Consider the following 19,576-nt stretch of genomic DNA (forward strand, 5'->3'; position numbering starts at 1 on the left):
AGCGAATTACAATAATCAAAGCTCGTAAAAATCAAAGATTGTAGTATGGTTCTAAAGTCATGTTGATTTAGGAGTGGTTTTAAGCGTTTAAGTATTAGTAGTTTGTTAAATCCTTCTTTTATTTTCATAGATATGTGTTTTTTAAAGTTCAGTTCTGGATCTATCCATATACCAAGATCCTTCACTTTATCACCTAGCTTGATAATTGAATTGTCGATTTGCATAGTATTATTTGGATTGTTTATTGAGGTTTTTCTTTCAAGCAGGATGAATTCGGTCTTATCCATGTTGAGGCAAAGTCTCAAATGGGTTAGGAGTTGGTTTGTGACATTGAGATACATGGCTGAGAGTTTGAATGCTTTTTGTAATGAGTCTATAATCAGTATGATAATTTGGATGTCATCAGCATAGATAAAGTAGGTAATGCCGAGACCAGAGAGCAGTTGACATAATGGGAGGAGATTTATGTTTAAAAGTGTGGCTGATAAGGCCGAGCCTTGTGGGACTCCAATTTCCAGTGATATTGTATCTGATTTGGAGTTATTAATGTTTACCTGGAAAGATCTGTTGTGAAGAAATGAGGTGAACTAATTTAGTGTTGTACCAGTGAGACCTATTTCAGATAATCTGTCAAAAGCGACGGATAAGTCAAGTAAAATAAGAAGATATTGTTGACCCTTATCGAAACCCTTCAAAATTGTGTCAGATAGGGCGAGAAGTAAAGTCTCTGTACGAAAGTGTTTCCGGAATCCATGTTGCGTTGGGTAAAGAATATCGTTCTTTTCTAGATGCTCAATCAGTTGCTTGAGAACTACTTTTTCGGTTAATTTAGTGAGAAAAGATAAATTGGAAATGGTCCAGTAATTATTTAGTTCTGCAGGATCTAGATTATTTTTTTTAATAATGTGTTTTTTAATAATGTGTTTAATTATAGCCATTTTTAAACTGTCTGGTAGTGCTCCTTCCTCCAAAGATTTATTGATGATATTTGTGAATATTTCTGAATGCAAGCAGAGATTGGCCTATAGAAAGTGTCCCCTTAAAGCAGTGACCTGCAATCTGCACAGTGTCACTATTATCTTCCTGCAGGAGTGATATTTAATATTTGTTCTAGTTTCCTAATGCAACTTCCCATTGTGCCTAAAAAGTATAATGCTGGGCATAAAAATAGACTTTTGTTGCAAGAAGAATCATTAGTTTATGCAGTGGTTAATTCTTTAAAACTTGAAATGATTGCCAAATTGCAGGAGCATAACAAACAAATAGTATGCTTTGTAGCTGGAGAAGCTGATTGGGATGAGAAATAATACCATAAATATGACTAGTGAAAGAGATTTAACAAGAGCTTCTTAACTATTGTACTCACGCAATACAGCCTGGTACATACCACAGGAAGCGTAAGGTAATTAGACTTGTGGATTGTGTAATCTATGCTTTGTTTCGGTTTTGGCTGTTATAAAAAGGTGGATGTGATTTAGAATTACACGTGCAGAAAAAGCGATCAAATCTGGGTGCTTATTAGACAATGACATTTCACCTGCTCCAGTTGTTATTTAAAAGTAAGTATTAAGGGAATATAAATATGATGTATTTGATAGTCCTAGGGAAATGGTACACACTTTAGTGCTACATGTGTGAAATGTATATTGGGATATGCTGTGTTTGTATTATGGATAGCATTCCATTTTTTCATCTTGGTGGCCTACACACAATAGAATGCTCCCAACATCTGAAATGTGTTTGTTATTATAGAAAACCAACAATGTAGATATGTAAATATATGTTGAACTGCCTGTTTACTGTACAATCAAGCAATCCAATGTATTTGAACATCAGAACAATAGGTCACCAAGGAAACATCATAAAGGAAGTAGACAATGATATTTAATCAAGCCGAGATATTTATTTTTCATTTAAAGGATGGATGAACTCTAAATAAATAACCTATTGTGCAAAATGCCAGCTCTTTGCTAGGGGAGGAAATGATCACAGGTTGATATTGACAATGAAGAGTAATACTAAGAGGTATAATTAGTTATACAGAAGCAGGTGTGTTTGTATAAAGTGATGCATTATTCCAAATAGTCTTTAAAAGCCAGTAAGGCTACAGTGTAAACCAAAGGAAGACCCTGTTTGTCTCTTTAGAATAGCTGAATGTCATGACTCTGATATTCTGCAGTTAATCACAATTTTATTTTTTGCCATGCAAAAATTAACTGGGAAAAAAATGAAAGCTGTTCCCATATAACCTAATTTTAAACCTTACAGAAATGAGAATAGCCATTGAGTTTAATGATTTAAAGATGTATGAATATTCTTGCCCACCACCCTGCAGTCTTTTTTGTACTGTTCTCTGTCACAGTGATTCTGATGAGGGCTTCATAGAAGAGCTGCAACAGTTTCTGGCACATATTTTTGAAAGTTTTAACCATCTAACTTTGGAAGTTGGATGATTAAAAGGCAGCACCCCCCTAACTGGCCAACTTGATTATTTTTATTATGAATTGTCTGTTATTGTTTTCTTATTTGAATTGTATATTGTGATATTTTATCTTACTGCATTTTTAATATGTTTGTAAGTCACATTGGGTGTTCCTATTGGCTGAATACGAGTCCATATAGAAATAGAAATGAATGCACAAGGTACACAAATTTAGCCAGTTAAAAAAATGGATGGCTCCTGGGGTTGTATTGGATCAGAGGGGAGAAAGTTAAGTGGTTAGCACTTATCTTCAGCACTAAGTGCCTAACCTGGCTGGACATAACTAGGTGCTGCAAAAGCAGACCTAAATCTGGCCGGTCATTGTCTGCAGTCCTCCCCCGAGCCCCGATTTATACAATGGAAATGTCTCAAGCTCCAATTTCCTCCCCAGCAACCCATCCATAAGAAAAAAGGGGCCCCAGGCTGCACTCCCTTCCTCCCTTGACCTGATACATGAAAAAAGGCCCTCTCCATTCATACCATAAAAATGATACCCCAAATCCCTAACCTTCCCACTCGGCATTTCATGAAACTCTAAGACTCCAAAACTTCAGCACCCCCTCCTGATTCTTCTTTTGGTATTTCAGTGCCCCTCTTGAGGACCCCCCCCCCCCCAATCTAATGATTCTGGAGAGTCCCCTCTTCACCAACAGGATGGGCATAAAACTTCCCTGTTGTCAGAAAGGCATCTCCTCCTGGCACTGACGCTGCGAGCCAACTGGAGTAAGGATCAGAAGTGGGTTAATTATATCAGGATGTGGATTGGCATCTGACTGTGATAAGGAAGGGTGTGTAAGGTTGACAGTGACTTTAATAATCAGAGCTGCATCTTTACGTAAGTCACACTAATTTTAAGAGATATGGTGTAGTAACAGCTACATATGTTCTTAATATTTCTTTAAATGCTATGAATGGGGAAAACCATTAATTTTATATTCATATGAATTATTTTCAGGTGCTTAACCTCTTCCTTGCCTTGCTGTTGAGCTCCTTTAGTGCAGATAATCTGTCTGCACCAGATGAAGACGGAGAAATGAACAATCTTCAGATTGCCATTGCTCGAATTCAACGTGGAATCCGTTTTTTGAGAAACATGATCATAGATTTCTTTCGTAACGCTGTGACAGAACGTCCAACACAGAACATGGGTGTTACCAACAACTGTGTGAGCCGCACCAGCATGGTGGATACTGAAAGAGAGGCAACAGATTATAAGGATGGGAAAGGCACAAATGGTGGAATTCCAAAGAATGAGGGGATATGTCAGTCTAGTGAGACTGAGGACTATATGACCAACCCCAACCTGTCTGTGTGTGTTCCTATTGCTTTGGGAGAATCTGATGGGGAGTATCGTGAGGAAGACGAGCAGAGTATATTCACCGATGTAGAATTCACCAAAGAGGTATGTTAGCATGTTTAGTTTATTTATCACAGGGGAAACTGCTTCCATATTTTGTTAACTATCTCTAAAAATGAAAACGTCTTTTCTTTTAATCAATAACTTCCTCTGGCCAGGGTGTTAATCATTTTCCTGTCATTAATGCCTCAACAGAAGGAGTTGCCTTTAATTCACGTGAAGCAAAAGAGCATCTTAACCCTTAAGGTTATCTATATTGAGAGTATTGTTGCATGCTTACTGCCCTCTACTGAGCTTCATATGGTATTTCCGGCCCTCAGTCCCACCATTCAATGGGCATCTGAGTCAGACTGTTCCATGCAGTTATTAACTTTCTCATTTTAAGAAGTGGGCAGTTGAAGTCACATAAATGCATGACCATATTCAAGTTCCTGGTTGTTTCTTATTTTAATCTGTCTGCTTTGGATCCATCTGGCACACACTCTGATGTACACATTTATGCCCAAATTTTCAATGGCTTGCACGTGCAAATACTGGGGGTTACGTGCATGGCTGTGCGTGCACTGAGCGCATTTTAGAAACCCCTGATACGCACAGAAGTGCCAGGCCTTTGAAAAGGGGTGGGCCGGGGGGCGGGGTCTGTGCAGGAAGGGGTGGGGAGGGCACCGGCCAAGATAGCGGCCATTAGGCCCTGTCCCATGCAAGGTATTCAGATGAAGTAAGTTCCGAAAGAAAGAAAAAAAAGGTAGGAAAAGGGGTTTTAGGGGTCGGGGTGGAGAGGGGGAAGCAGAGTAAGAGGGGGTATGGGGAAGTTCCCTCCCAGTCTGCTCCTTAATCGGAATGGACTGGGAGGGAACTGGGAACCGGCTGATCGCATTTCCACAGCATAGTTTATAAAATTCCAGCCCTGCGCGCGCAAGTTCCGATCTTTTAAAATCCGGCACGCATGTGTGCACAGGAACCATATTTTATAACATGCGTGCGCCGACTCGCACATGTTATAAAATAGCCGCATCCATATGCACGCCAGGAACTGCTCGCACATCATCTTTTAAAATCGACCCCTTAGTCGGCAATCTCAGGGTCTTATTGAAGATAGTCTAAATACAACTGTTGGTGTTATACTTCGCTTATTTGGAACCCTTAAGATCTTAATTGTGATATTTAAATCAAATATCATAACTGCTGTAGTTTTACCAGAACATGCACTCATTTCCCATGAAGGAAATATTCTTCATACTTCTCTGAAATAACTCTTCCAAACTTTAATACTTTACAGAAATTCTGTAGAAACCAATATAAATTATGGTAAGATAAAGTAGATTTTGGGCACCTAATGTGTTATATTCTCTCAGATTTTTAAAAGAGGAAATTGTGAGTATGGTAGGGAACCACAGGCATTTGTTATCCTACTGTATTAGGATTAAGGAGAGTGGACTGGAAGAATTTAGATATACGTGCAGGGACAAACTAGCCCCCACTGATAAGTGACTGAGAGCAGGAACTATGATTTAGAGTTTAGGATTCCTTGAAATAAAGAAACTTGAGCTGCGCAGGTCTGTGTATTACACAGTATAAAATCCTGGTTCCCAGCCCCAATCGATTGGAACAGGTGCAAGAAAGCTAAAAGACAAATTTTAAAAGTCCTGTACTTGTCAAAACTAGGAGATACACGAACATGCTGGGCCAGAGCACCGAGCGGATTTTTAAAAAGTGCCCGCATACATGCTTATCTTCCGCTGCACGCACACAAAAAATGTTCACAAAAAAGGGGTCAGGGATTGGGTATGGTCTGGGTAGGGAATGGGCATTACTGGACTTCACATTGAAACCAGCGCGTAAATACTTATTCGCATAAGTATGTGCCAGGGTCCCCCTGCCACGTAACTTTACTTCTATGGATGGCATGTAAGTCATAAATCAAAAATAATTACACAATTCAGCATGGTTTTACGGGTCAGGGCTAACAGGGGGCTATTAAAGTAGGGGGTGTTTGTAAACCCGATCCCTTCCCTGGGCGAACTGGGAATGAACTGGGAAAGCGGGCAGCAGTGCGCATGTCCATTAAAATCCTCCTACTTATGTGGTAGAGGCAGCATTTGTGCACATAGCATGCACCTGTTTAAAATAGTTGCACATGTGCATGCATGGGTTCAGCCTGTTTTATGGCATGTGTGCATATATATATGTGTGTACGTTATAAAATAGCTGAGTTCCTGGGAGCGAGCCAGCAAATGTGCACACATGTGCAATGCATCTGCGTGCTGATTTAAAAGATACTTTCTAAAAGAGAAGATCTGTGTTTCTCGTAATCCGGGGGAGAAATCATCAGTCTTTTGCCAAATCCCAGAGGAGATAGACTTGAGGCTGCACCACTTATCAGAAAGGGGATCTGATTAGGAAAGTGTGCTTAATTACCAAACTAATTACTGCACATATAACTGTTGTATTTTTTTTACTTTTGTGATTTACTTGTTTTGTATATACTTCTCGTTTTATCTTGTATATCTATAAGTGCCTTTAAACCTCAGCAGTTATATATATATATATATATATATATATATACACACCCCACCAGATATACATACATAAAGTATTTTGAACTTCATACTTTGTGTTCTATCCTGATCGTTTCCGGCACTGCAATCTATTACACCTACTTAAGTTGTTGTGGTCAGAGCAAGAAAAATACAAATCTTAATTTCTGGCTCATTAATTCTGAAAATGAATGGCCACGGGCTCTCTGTATTTAGGGATGTAGTCAAAATCAAATCTAAACCAATGGACATATCTACTTATGATACATCAGCTTTAAAGTCGAAAAAAAAACAATTTTCCTTGCATGAAAATGTAAACCAGGGGTTTGGAAAACTAAAACTGTAATTCTGAAATGGTTTAGGACAGGATTTATAGTGGAAAAAATCTTCCTTAAATTCCTAAAGCAGTGCTATTTAGATGCATGCTTTGCTGTTTACATTTAAGGGAGATTTTCTCCATTATATGTGCACTCTAACATCATTTCCAAATTTTTTTTTCTTGTAGTTTTTAACCCACTAATCTATCTCTACATACACTTATGTGCAGGCAAAACTGCAGGAGCAGATATTGTCATAGGGACATCTATCGTGACTGGAGTAGAAGTGAAATTGCTTTTTCACTTGGAGTTGTTTCAAAGCACATTCATAGCTTTGATGTTTACATGGACCAAAATAAATGTGGCCATCTTTCTATCACAGTAAATATTAGTCTGAATTCAGTTCTTTTTCTTTGGATTCTTCCAAACTGAACAGATCAGAGAACGCCTGACCAAGAAATGGGTAATGAAGGGAAAATAACCAGTAGTCGATTAGTCACATCTATAATAGAATACTAGACACTTGCATATCACTGAAAGAATCCCCACATTGTCTCTCCATTCCCTCCCCCTAATTTCAGAAAGGCCATTCGAAATAGATACCTGTCCCCATCATCTTTAAGCAGTCACCAAGAAGTCAATGACTACTAATCTCTTAAGAGCCACACTGAAGGTAGTGTTAGTAAAATACACAGTCGCTAAGGGCTCTGACAAACAGAAATATTGCCTGCATTACTAAAACATGACTCAGAGATGCTGCATATTTCAGAAAAACAAAATTAATTCCCTTTACATAACGTTTTAGACCAGCCCCTTCTCTGAATTATACAGTACATTATCAACTTCACAACAATGTACATAGGCCTCTCAGTCCCTTTTTGGATAGGCAGAGTCATATTCCTGACATTCCTAACATCTAGAACAGAGCAAGTGAAGTACATGGAGCATGCTCCTGCCAGGATGCCAACTAGAGCTAAGGACAAAAAAGTTAATAATGCTCCTTTCAGCCTCATTTAAACATGCCCAGAAATCACTTATGCATCCCTAATAAATAGGGAAAAAGTGAGCAAGGGGGAACAAGAAAAAAAAATAGAAATGTGTTATTTACTGGACAAAATAAACCATTTACAGTTATAAGGAAATAACAAAGAATGCTGTACACCAGGTATCATCTCATATATGATGAAATACAGAAGAGAAAACAATAAAGAATCTCCTGCATATTGCACCCTTTGGATGAATTAGCGGCAAAATGCCAGCAGTGTGGTTCACAGTGACAATGGGTTTTCAGGAAGCTAAACATGCATTGACTAATAGCCCTAGTTGTCAATGCACACTGCTGTAGTAATCTTTTTAGCTATGGGAGTAGTACTGGAGTAAACAGAGGGAGGATAATTTCCAAGCAACTGCAACCGGCAGCCTATGCGTGAGTGTGTACATGTGTGTATCACATACATGCATGGAGAATAAATCTAATCTTGGTTTTTGGAGCAGATATTTAATCAGTTTGAAAGAGAGGTCCCCGGGACCAGAAAAATGAGTGATACACCTCAGAAAGGTTTATTGGTTGACATCTGAGGAGGTGTCAAGGATCTTTATTTAGGAGATAATTTGGCACAAATTATTTTTATTTTTGAGCTATGTGAAAAGAAGATTTTGGGGGGTATTTCCAGGGGAATTTCTGTGGGATTTGGACACAATGGGTATCCCTGGATATGTAAATAAGACTGGATGGTTTTGGAGCAGTTGTGGAAATTTTAGGTGAGGTTTTATTTATTTATTTATTTATTTATTTATTAACTTTTATTTACCGACATTCGTGAAGCACATCATGCCGGTTTACATTGAACTCAAGGAGGAAAATTACAATAAAACAATAAAACAATAAAACAAGGGAGGAGGGGAGGGGAAAGAGGAGAGGGAGAGGGGGAGGAGATGGGAAAGGCAGTAAAGATTGAGAAAATAAAACAAAATAGCGGAACTATATACAGTTGACAATATGTACAGTTACAATCAACTTATGTAGTACTGAGATGTTAATTGTATGATTTCCATTATATTTATTTTCACTTTTGATGCTGTGTCCAATGAGAAAACAAGGTCTGACAGCTGATAGGACATAGTGACGGGTATATAAGGAAACCATTTCCTTGGGGGTCACCTTGACAATGACTTGCTGGTCACCCACTCAGCTGTAAGCAGGCTTTGAGCATTTATATTTATTTCGGGCAAAGCACAATTGATTTTAGCTTCTTTTATTGAATTACAGGAAAGTTAAATACTACCTAAAATATCTCTATTCCCTGTACACATGGGCTGAATGATTTAAATTCTATATGGTTAGATAAGATGAGACAAGTACTATTTTAGCAAATGACATCACCAGAAGCAGGAATCTTTATGAAAATATGTATGTGCTGCGCTGGATTTCAATGGGAGAAGAGCTGTGCTGCCTTTGATTGTACTGAGGCCTTGTTAAAAGCACAAAACTAGAAAAACAGTTAGGAAACACTTTTAGATGTATGTATGAGTGAGTGTGACTTTACTAATTAATCCAGAAACCTGAGAAAAGGTAGGAAGAGGTGCTTGACAAGATAAAGTAATATTTAAATAAGCTGATTTGCATTATTTTGTCAGCATTGATAGCTTATTGACTGAAAGCAAAGTAAATGAGAGGGCAATAAAAGATTTTTAAATTAAAGCTTATTATTCCCAGGGTTTACAGTTGGATGAAAGAGGGGTGTGAAATTGGTATGTATAAATCAGTTCCTCTCTCTATATAAGCCATTCCCTTTGTGAATGGCAGATTTAAAGAAATACCAAATATATCCTGTAATTATTGAAACTGTATTCATTCTATCTTGACAAAGGTGCCAGAAGACAAACAGAATTGGTTCTTCCTAAGTTTAATCTAAAGAAATGCTCTATGATAAATTGGAGGAGCCCTTGTTATTTTCTGATCAAATTTCTGTGGGATTTGGATACAATGGGTATCCCTGGGATATGTGAATAAGACATGATATGAGAAAGACCAGAATATAATTGACATTGGGTTATTGAAAATCTTTAAGCTTTTCTAGGGTTATCAAGAAAGTAAAATATAATACCAAAAAAAGTGTGAATTATGTTTGAGTGAACACATTAATACAACGCTTTATTCAACAGATACCAATGCCTGAATATCTTGCCAGGTAGAAAATTCCATACGTTATGAAACTATACCACACTGACACCTAGATGCAGTTAGCCATGATATTTCTTTCAGAAGGGATCCCACCATTGTGGGGGGTGTCACTGAGATAGTGGGGCTCCTTCCCTGAAAATGTTTTATGGCTATATGGCTGCATTCTTTAGTGTCACAGTTAATTCCACAGCGGCTCCAACCTCAAAGGACCACCATTGCCTTAAAGAGTTGCTGCCCCCCCCCCCCCAAAGAAAAACTCACGGCCAAAATGGGAGGTTGAGCGAGGGTCAGTGTTGACCCCTGTTTCAACCTAGGCCCCAAACCCCCAAAATGTGTTAAAGTTAAAAAAAAAACCCCACATGCCGATGGTCCTGGACCTACTTTCTCCTCCTTAAAGCACAAAGTAACATGTGACCCCGATACCAATAGCCCTGACTCCCACCCCCAAAGGCAATACCTTCAATCCCTCTCCCCTTTACCCTAAAGGCAATACCTGAATCCCTTGCCCCCGAAGTCCATACCTTCAAAACCCCACCTCCGTCCCCACCAAAGGCAATACCTGTATTCCCCTGCCACCCAAGGTGACCTGGATCTGATCCCCAGACATTACCCCAGTCATTTGGCTAGGGCAAGGTCAGAACGACGCCATTTTGGAAAATGGCATTGATCGGGCCAGGTGCAAGGGTGCACTTGACGCCAATGTGGGATCCAATTTAAGGGGGGGGAGGGGGTCTGGAGAGGGTTTGGGGTGAGTGGAGTGTGTGGGTTTAGGGTGGTGGAGGTCCTGCACTTTTTTTGGGAAGTTTGAATGTAGGGCCTGTGAAAGGGTGAGTGGGGGTTGAAGGAATGGACTTCAGGGAGTTGTAAGTATTGCCTTTGGGGGAATGGCGGTTAAAGATATGGACTCTGGGGGAGCGGGGAATGTAGTATTGCCTACGGGAGGTGTGGGAGTTGTAAGTATTGACTTTGGGGGTGTGGAGATTTAGTATTGCCTTCGAGAGGGGCAGGGGCTGAAGGTATTCACTTTGAGAGTGGGGGTAAAGAGGGTTGGGGTGGGGGCATGGAGGTATTTCCTTTAGGGTGCAAAGGGTGGGGGTTGAAGGTATTGACTTCAGGGGCAGGGGGGTAGGAGTTATTGCCTTTGTGGCGGGGGTAGGAGGATTGGTATCAGGGCCACATGCTTTGTGTGCTTTGGGGAGGGGAAGGGGGGGGGGGGCTGGGGCCATGATGTTGCAGTTCTTTTTTTTAACTTTTACACATGTTGGGAGTGTCAGGGCCACCTTGACTGGCAGCCCCAAGTTGAAACGAGGGTTAGCACTGACTCCTGCTGAACCTCGCTGTTTGGCTGCAAGGTTTTGTTTGGTTTGTTTTTTTTTGCTGCTTTAAATGAGCAGCAGGAGCCTTGTGACCCACTTTCGGGTCCCAGGCCTCCTGCCACACATATAATGCATTTCAAATTGGTGTAGATATTTTATCACAGCTGACCACCTTCACAGTCGGTCACAATAAAGTATTCACATAAAATTAACTACTAATGGTTTTCTTTGCCTGCATTTTAAGGTTTAAAGTTTATTATCATTTATATACCGTTGTCTCAGCATAGCCTTCACAGCGGTTAACATTTCAATAAAATAAATAAAAGCAATGAGGTTACAATCATATCATAAAATAAAGATTAACAGCTAAGATAATTAAAAGATCAGAAATTACAAAAACACATTAGCTGTTAAAATAGAGATAAAAGTTAAAAGTAAAGTATACTAAAAATGAGTGTTAAATAGTTAAAAAGTACTAAGAACACATGTTTAGCATTCAGGAATAATAGCTAGACAGGAAGTGCTGTAGATGTTAAGTTAGTATACATGCCTATTTCTCGTTTTCATTGAAAGCAGCATTGAACAGCCATGTTTTAAGGTCAGCTTTGAACTTGTTTTTATCCTGTTGCAGCCGAAATTGAGATGGTAGCATATACCACAGTTTTGATCCCACTATTGACAAAGCTCTCTCTCTTACTTGGCTAAGACGGGCAGATTTAATTGTAGGGATTGATAAAAGTCCTTTATTGGCCAATCTCAAATTTCTTTGCAGAATATGCAGTCGCAAATCGCATACAAAGAAGGTCATTGTAATAGGGGAGGGTATTTGGGTGGGGAGATGCAAACTATCGCATATATTGCACAATATCACCATGATCGTGCACTATTATGGTGATATCACGTGATATATGCAATATAATATGCTTTAGAGTCCTACCGAGGCTTGATGAAGCACCCAGTAAAATAGAAGGATTATCTCCCTTCTGAAATTAGGTGGGGTATCCCAATTATCCTTTGTTTCTGTTAGCTAGTTTTATAAATTCAACAAGACTTCAAGACACACTACAGCAACATTTTAGTTGATAGAGGAGCAGCACCTCTTTTTAATTAGGTTGGTTAGTAGGTACTGCCATTACTAGAGATGTGCATTAGTTTTTGCCGGATTAGACAATTTCAATTAGACAATGAAATTGTCTAATTCGGGAGGGTTCGGGGGCAACGAAACCCAAAAAGAATTTTTGCGAAATTTTGGAACTTTAGTGTGCACTAACCCGAAAATCAGGGGCCCACGAAAAAAAACAAACCAAAAACGAACCGCGGGAAAGTTTCCTGTGATTGCCCGAAACGAGACTACAAACCAATGCATATCTCTAGCCATTATGACTATGTGGTTGAGAGTAGAGTAGATCAGGATATTCCAAACCAATGACAGCTAGCAATGTAATCAAGCTCCTCATACTCTCTTCAGTTAAGGGAAAAAAAGCTAAGGGGTACATTTTCAAAAACAGCGCGCGCGCGTACTTTTGTTCACGCACCACGCACGAACAAAAGTATGCTGGATTTTATAACATACGCGCGTAGTCGCGCGTATCTTATAAAGTCCGGGGTCGGCGCGCGCAAGGGGTTGCGGCCTCGGAGGGAACTTTCCTTCTGCCTCCCCTCACCTTCCCCTCCCTTCCCCTACCTAACCCACCCCCCGGCCCTATCTAAACACCCCCCTACCTTTGTCAGCAGATTTACGCCTACCCTAGGCAGGTGTAAATCTGCGCGCACCAGTGGGTTGCTGGCGTGCCATCACCCGACCCGGGGGCTGGTCCGGAGGCCTCGGCCACACCCCCGGGCCGGCGCCACGCCCCCATACCCGCTCCGAACCACCCCCTGACCCCGGACACGCTCCCGGAACGCCCGCGCCCCTTTTATGAAGCCCCGGGACTTACGCGAGTCCCGGGGCTATGCGCGCGCCGGCAGCCTATGCAAAATAGGCGCGCCGGCGCGCAAGTGCCCTGTGCACGTAAATCCAGCCGGATTTACATGCACAGGGCTTTTAAAATCCGGCCCTAAGTGTGTATGCACATACATACTGGTCTGTGAACAACACAAACACTGAAACAGACACGAGTAAAATAGAAAAAAGAAATAGAAGAGACACATAAGAAAAAAAAAGATATAAAAAAGAATAAAAGATTAAAGGTGAAGTTCAGAGATCCTGTCTTTAATAGATGTATCTGAAAGGTAAAATATTTTCACAAAGAATCACTTCTTAGAATTAAAACAAGCTTGAAAATAACATTGTATTTTTACTTGGAGAATCTTTTCTCTCAATTTTTTTTATTACTCATTATGGATTTATCCGGTATTAATTCAAACAGCTAGTGAACTATATTAAATAACATCATTAATGGAAAACTATACCCTGATAAATGATTGAAATATAGTGCTGAGACGGCTGATACTGTTTGGGGCCCATTGCGGGCAAGAGACAGTGGATTAAATAAGAGGTACTCTATTCTGATATTGTTGTCCTCAGATAAAAATAACAGTTGAATATTTTGACAACAGTGATTTTTTTTTCCTCTCTGCTCTATGTTGTTTGATTTATTAGTGAGAGGAGTTGCTTCTGTGTTGTGAAACTATAACCTGAACCATCCGATTACCACATGACTGTGCAATAGAACAGTTCTAACACCAGTTGGTCTGCATTACGTTTCCTCCTATTTTTCTGCTCTGAGCAGTAAGGAAAGAAGGGAAAGATGAATTTTCTTAAGGCAGATGGTGGGTTTGCTAGAAATCACAAGCTGAACTGTTAATAAACTATTGCGGACACTACCAGTAAGTCCTGGGTGTTAAGTTCTGCTAGTTAGTAGGGATGTGAATCGTTTTAGGACGATTAAAATTATCGTCCGATAATTTTAATATCGTCTTAAACCGTTATGGAACACAATACAATAGAGATTCTAACGATTTATCGTTATAAATCGTTAGAATCGTGAGCCGGCACACTAAAACCCCCTAAAACCCACCCCCGACCCTTTAAATTAAATCCCCCACCCTCCCGAACCCCCCCCAAATGAGTTAAATAACCTGCGGGTCCAGCGGCGGTCCGGAACGGCAGCGGTCCGGAACGGGCTCCTGCTCCTGAATCTTGTTGTCTTCAGCCGGCGCCATTTTCCAAAATGGCGCCGAAAAATGGCGGCGGCCATAGACGAACACGATTGGACGGCAGGAGGTCCTTCCGGACCCCCGCTGGACTTTTGGCAAGTCTCGTGGGGGTCAGGAGGCCCCCCACAAGCTGGCCAAAAGTTCCTGGAGGTCCAGCGGGGGTCAGGGAGCGATTTCCCGCCGCGAATCGTTTTCGTACGGAAAATGGCGCCGGCAGGAGATCGACTGCAGGAGGTTGTTCAGCGAGGCGCCGGAACCCTCGCTGAACGACCTCCTGCAGTCGATCTCCTGCCGGCGCCATTTTCCGTACGAAAACGATTCGCGGCGGGAAATCGCTCCCTGACCCCCGCTGGACCTCCAGGAACTTTTGGCCAGCTTGTGGGGGGCCTCCTGACCCCCACGAGACTTGCCAAAAGTCCAGCGGGGGTCCGGAAGGACCTCCTGCCGTCCAATCGTGTTCGTCTATGGCCGCCGCCATTTTTCGGCGCCATTTTGGAAAATGGCGCCGGCTGAAGACAACAAGATTCAGGAGCAGGAGCCCGTTCCGGACCGCTGCCGTTCCGGACCGCCGCTGGACCCGCAGGTTATTTAAGTCATTTGGGGGGGTTCGGGAGGGTGGGGGATTTAATTTAAAGGGTCGGGGGTGGGTTTTAGGGGGTTTTAATGTGCCGGTTTTGCGATTTCACGATTTTTCACGATATTTTACCCCCCCAAACGGCAACAATACGATTCCCTCCCCCTCCCAGCCGAAATCGATCGTTAAGACGATCGAGGACACGATTCACATCCCTACTAGTTAGTACAGGATGGTTCATGGGGAGGTTCCATTCAAATACAGCCGCTCGTTCTGCAGGGTCTGGAATGGCCATCCCCCTGGATAGGATATATAGCAGTGCTCTGGCTAGAGCTGAGGGTCTCTGGGGTTACACAACTTAAAAGAGGTAGATAGGAGCTTATCCTTTGTGGTTTAACAGGCCCAACCAAAGTAGCCAAGCAAGCCCTGTTTTGTGATCCTGACCAGGGTCAGAAGGGGTTCCCTTTCCAGTCCACTCCCTGGCTGATTTGGATTTTTCTCTCTGGGTACATTTTTTTAGACTTAACCTTTTAAATGGTAAGAGCCTTATTGGAGCCTGTATACCTCCTGTGCCCAGGGAACAGGGAATCCTGGGACTGGAGCTCTGCCAGTTAGGGAAGACTTGCCCTCCATATCCTCTGTAAGGAAGGGAGTGCCAGTGACGTGCTTTAAGAACATAAGAACATAAGAACATGCCATACTGGGTCAGACCAAGGGTCCATCAAGCCCAGCATCCTGTTTCCAACAGTGGCCAATCCAGGCCATAAGAACCTGGCAAGTACCCAAACTGAACTGGCAAGCTTCCATGCTAAATCTGGGCACAAGATAGTGCAGTTTAGTTCTGATTCACCAGCCTATTCTAATTCAAACAAGACATGAGCAGCTCTTAATGCAGGAAAGATCTGGAGAAACATTCACACAATGCAAATGCTTGAAAGGTTAGCTAATCCAGTCCATCCACACCATGATCATCTAAATAGGAACGATTTAAAAACATGAAAGAAAAAAAATCATATTCAAATATACTACGTATCTAACTAGCCTAAATAGGACCACCAAGCTTTTTTTTTCACAGAAATACCAATAAGCAACTAAAGTACATGCAAAGCTTCAGGACTAAAAGAATGCCCTCACCCTCCCGACACAGCACAGCAAGCGGAAAAATGCCCCGGATGTGGAAACACGATCCGGAACCATGATCAAAACCCCCAGAAAAGGGGGAACAGGGGTGCCGTTACCACCGTGGCTACCCCAAAATGGGGAGGAAGTCGCGGATCAAGACAGTACAGCCTGGCCTCGCATGCGGAAAAAATATAACCCGGTAAGGAAGGGGAAATGCTTCCTCTCCACAGCCTGTGGGAGGAAGGGCCAAGGCCAGGGCCACAGCCCGCTACCTTGCTTTCTCCGTTAAGACCCGGCGCACGCAGGCCGCCTTACACGTGTCCTGAGCAACACCCACCTTGCGCCCGAAAAGGATACCTTTCGGTGTTATCTTCAGTTTTTGGGAAGATTTGGTTTTCAAGATCCAGGAGGAAGTTCTGACAGCCCTTCCTTCCAGACTGAAGCACAGAGAGTCCTACTTCAGGGAATCCCTCCCAGGAGGGATCACAATAGAACAAAGAGAGAAAAGGCACTGCAACAGAAACAAATAAATCAGAAAATCAACTAACCGTGATTGAATGCAAAGCCTAACATCCTTGAAGATACCCATCCAGTGCTTCTAAACTACTGGGGAGAGAAAGAGATTTTTTTCTCCTAGGACAAGCAGGATGGTAATCCTCACACATGGATGACATCATCAGATGGAGCCCAGCATGGAAAACTTATGTCAAAGTTTCTAGAAATTTTGACCAATACCCTGAGCATGCCCAGCATGCCATTATCCACGCATCCATGCGGGGTCCCTCTTCAGTCTCTCCTTTTCCATGGCACTGAAGTCTTTCTGTGAAAACTATTTTCCTCCCTTTCCTTGTCCTGTTGGGTCCTCCTTTGCTTAGGGTTAGTGGTCGGCGGTAAGTTTTTCATTGTTTGCGGTTGATTACCGACAGTGCTGCTTCCTGATAACTGTTGGACATCAACCATGCACCGCACTCTTTTTTCCATGGTGTCAACCAGCTTCTGCCATTGCCCCCACTGCCCTAGGACCATGTCCATCACAGACCCCCACAAGATCTGCGTTTTGTGCCTGGGGGCATCGCATGATGTCCGGGGCTGCAATTTTTGTACCCAATTGACTCCTAAACGCCATTGCATGTGCCTCGATAAAATGGAAAAGCTGTTTGGCGTGTAAAGGTTGCAATCTTCGACTTTGGCATCAGGGGCATTGACACTAAAAGTTCAAGAGGTCCTTGTGGGCCTGACCCCTTTGTTATCTCCTTTGCTACTGGATGCCTGGCTGGAGCTGGGTGCAGGAGACCATCCGGTGTCGATTTTCTTCTTGTTCCAGGTCTGAATCCTTGCCACCTCCCTCAGCTCTGGGGAAAGACCAGGCTAAGCGTCGGGGGAAATCAAGAAAATATTGCCATCGATCCTCGCCATCAGATGCATCTGACCACGGGAAGGCACTAGCACCAACTGTGCTGCCCCCGAAGCATTGCCTCCCATGGAGCCCAAGGGGGCCACAGCGAGCCCCATCAATTCTGGTGGAAAGCATTGATTCCCTCGTGATCCTGGGAAGGATCTCGGTTTTCCTCCTCCTCCTCCTCAAGCTGTACTGTCCATGTCAGCATTTGAGGAGGAGTTGGAGAGATGTTTGCAGCTGTCGGTCAGCTGGGCCCTGCAGGACATTGAGCCACCGTTTCCACCAGAACTGCTCCTGCCTCTGGAGCCTGCTCCATTAGTGCTTACGCTTTTGTTGGAGAGGGTGGATCTGCTGCTTGGTGTGTTGTTGATGCAGCCTGCCCAAATGCACCGGGCCCCCTCATTAGCACAGTGGGCATCGATGTGACCTCCACCAGTGGCAATCGCAGTGAGTAATTCCTCCAAATATGATAGGCCATTGAGGTTGATGGTGCCACTTCTGCATAGGACATCCCAGCCGGGATTAGCCCTCCTTGGTTCTTCAGGATCGATACCATTGGAGCCGCCGATTATCTTGTTGCTCCTGGTGTCCACAGGGCCTTTGGTACCAGTGTACCCTCCAGTTCCAGTGGTGCCTTTGGTGCCTGCACTGATGCCTTTGGTGCCACTGAGACCGTTGAGATCTTGGCATAAAATATCACTGGGGGATCCACCTCGGGTGTTCCTGGGCATGCAGAGTGAAGAAGATTCCCCCTATGACCCTTGGTTGTCGGTTTGTACCCGAACTATCTTGTTGGCCAAATGCTCTCGAAATGCCCATAGAATGTACTGATTATCCGGAGCTCCAGGAAGTTGATCTGAAGATGATGCTCTGCTTGGTGTACCCGGAGCTCCAGGAAGTTGATCTGAAGATGATGCTCCGCTTGGTGTGAGGGGAACAGTTTGGATCCATTCTCCACTCCACCCCAAGACTTCTGTACTACCTGTTGTGCCTATCCGAGACTGGCTTGAAGACCACCTCCATCAGAGTTCATCTCAGTACCACTGGGACATATTACCGTGGGGGTGGATGGCTTGTCCATCTTAACCCATCCCCTCCTGGGGCATTTCATGTGAGGTCTACTTCAACTCAAGCCTCCGATCGGACTCCCAGCTATATCCTGGGACCTCAATGTGGTCTTGACCTATCTCACGAGGGTTCCTTTTGAGCCCCTGAGATCTTGCAACCAGAAGTACCTATCCTAGAAGGTCATCTTTCTAGCTGCACACCCAGGATTCCTATTTTTCCAAGCCCTGGATGGTAGAAGTTCCCCTGGCTCTGGCATTAGACATACCTGCATTCTTGATGCAAAAAAACAATTGTTTAGTTGAAAAATTGAAAAATTTGCAAACAACCCAAGAACACTATTTAACATAGTTAAAAATCTGACTAATGATAAAGCAGAGGTGCCCCAAATCCCACAAGAGAATATATTTAATGACTTAGCACACTATTTTTCAGACAAAATAACAAAGATTCCGATCTTAACAAAACAGGAAATCAAGATGCACAAAAGAGATGTGACACAATTGTCCACATTCGACGAGGTATCCCAGATCGAAGTGGAATCCATGATAAAACATTTCAATCCCACACCACATAAAATTGACACCATTCCCACCTTGGATATAAAAAAAACTAGTTGATATAACCTCCTACACATTAGCCAAAATAATTAATCTATCACTTAGTAAAGGAGTAATGCCAGACTCACTTAAGAATGCAATAATAAAACCAATACTGAAAAAGAAAAACAGTGACCCAAATGACTTAAGTAACTATAGACTTGTTTCAAACTTACCTATGCTTGCTAAATTAATAGAAAAAGTAGTACAAAAGCAACTAGCAGAACATCTAGACAACAATAACATACTCTACCCCTCACAACATGGCTTCAGAAAACACTATAGCACTGAAACATTACTAATCTCTCTAACAGATAACGTACTATGCGGATTTGACAGCGGAAAACACTACATCATGATACTATTAGATCTGTCAGCAGCATTTGACACAGTAAACCATAGCATACGACTGAAAAGACTAGAAAAAATAGGATTACAGAACAAAACAATTGAATGGTTCACATC

At 42.4% G+C, this 19,576-nt stretch overlaps 1 protein-coding gene across 13 annotated transcripts in view; it reads left to right on the top strand.

Annotated features, from left to right (window-relative positions):
- The window catches only part of LOC115084076 (sodium channel protein type 5 subunit alpha-like), a 1,049,386-nt gene that overhangs the window by 576,264 nt on the left and 453,546 nt on the right, over positions 1 to 19,576 (top strand). For all 13 annotated transcript variants that reach the window (XM_029588401.1, XM_029588411.1, XM_029588408.1 and 10 more), the window contains exon 17: positions 3,438 to 3,884. In XM_029588401.1, coding sequence (XP_029444261.1) covers positions 3,438 to 3,884 — 447 coding nt within the window. The remainder of the gene's footprint in view (positions 1 to 3,437; positions 3,885 to 19,576) is intronic.

The sequence above is a fragment of the Rhinatrema bivittatum genome, chromosome 2, assembly GCF_901001135.1.
Source record: "Rhinatrema bivittatum chromosome 2, aRhiBiv1.1, whole genome shotgun sequence".
Lineage (NCBI taxonomy): Eukaryota > Metazoa > Chordata > Amphibia > Gymnophiona > Rhinatrematidae > Rhinatrema > Rhinatrema bivittatum.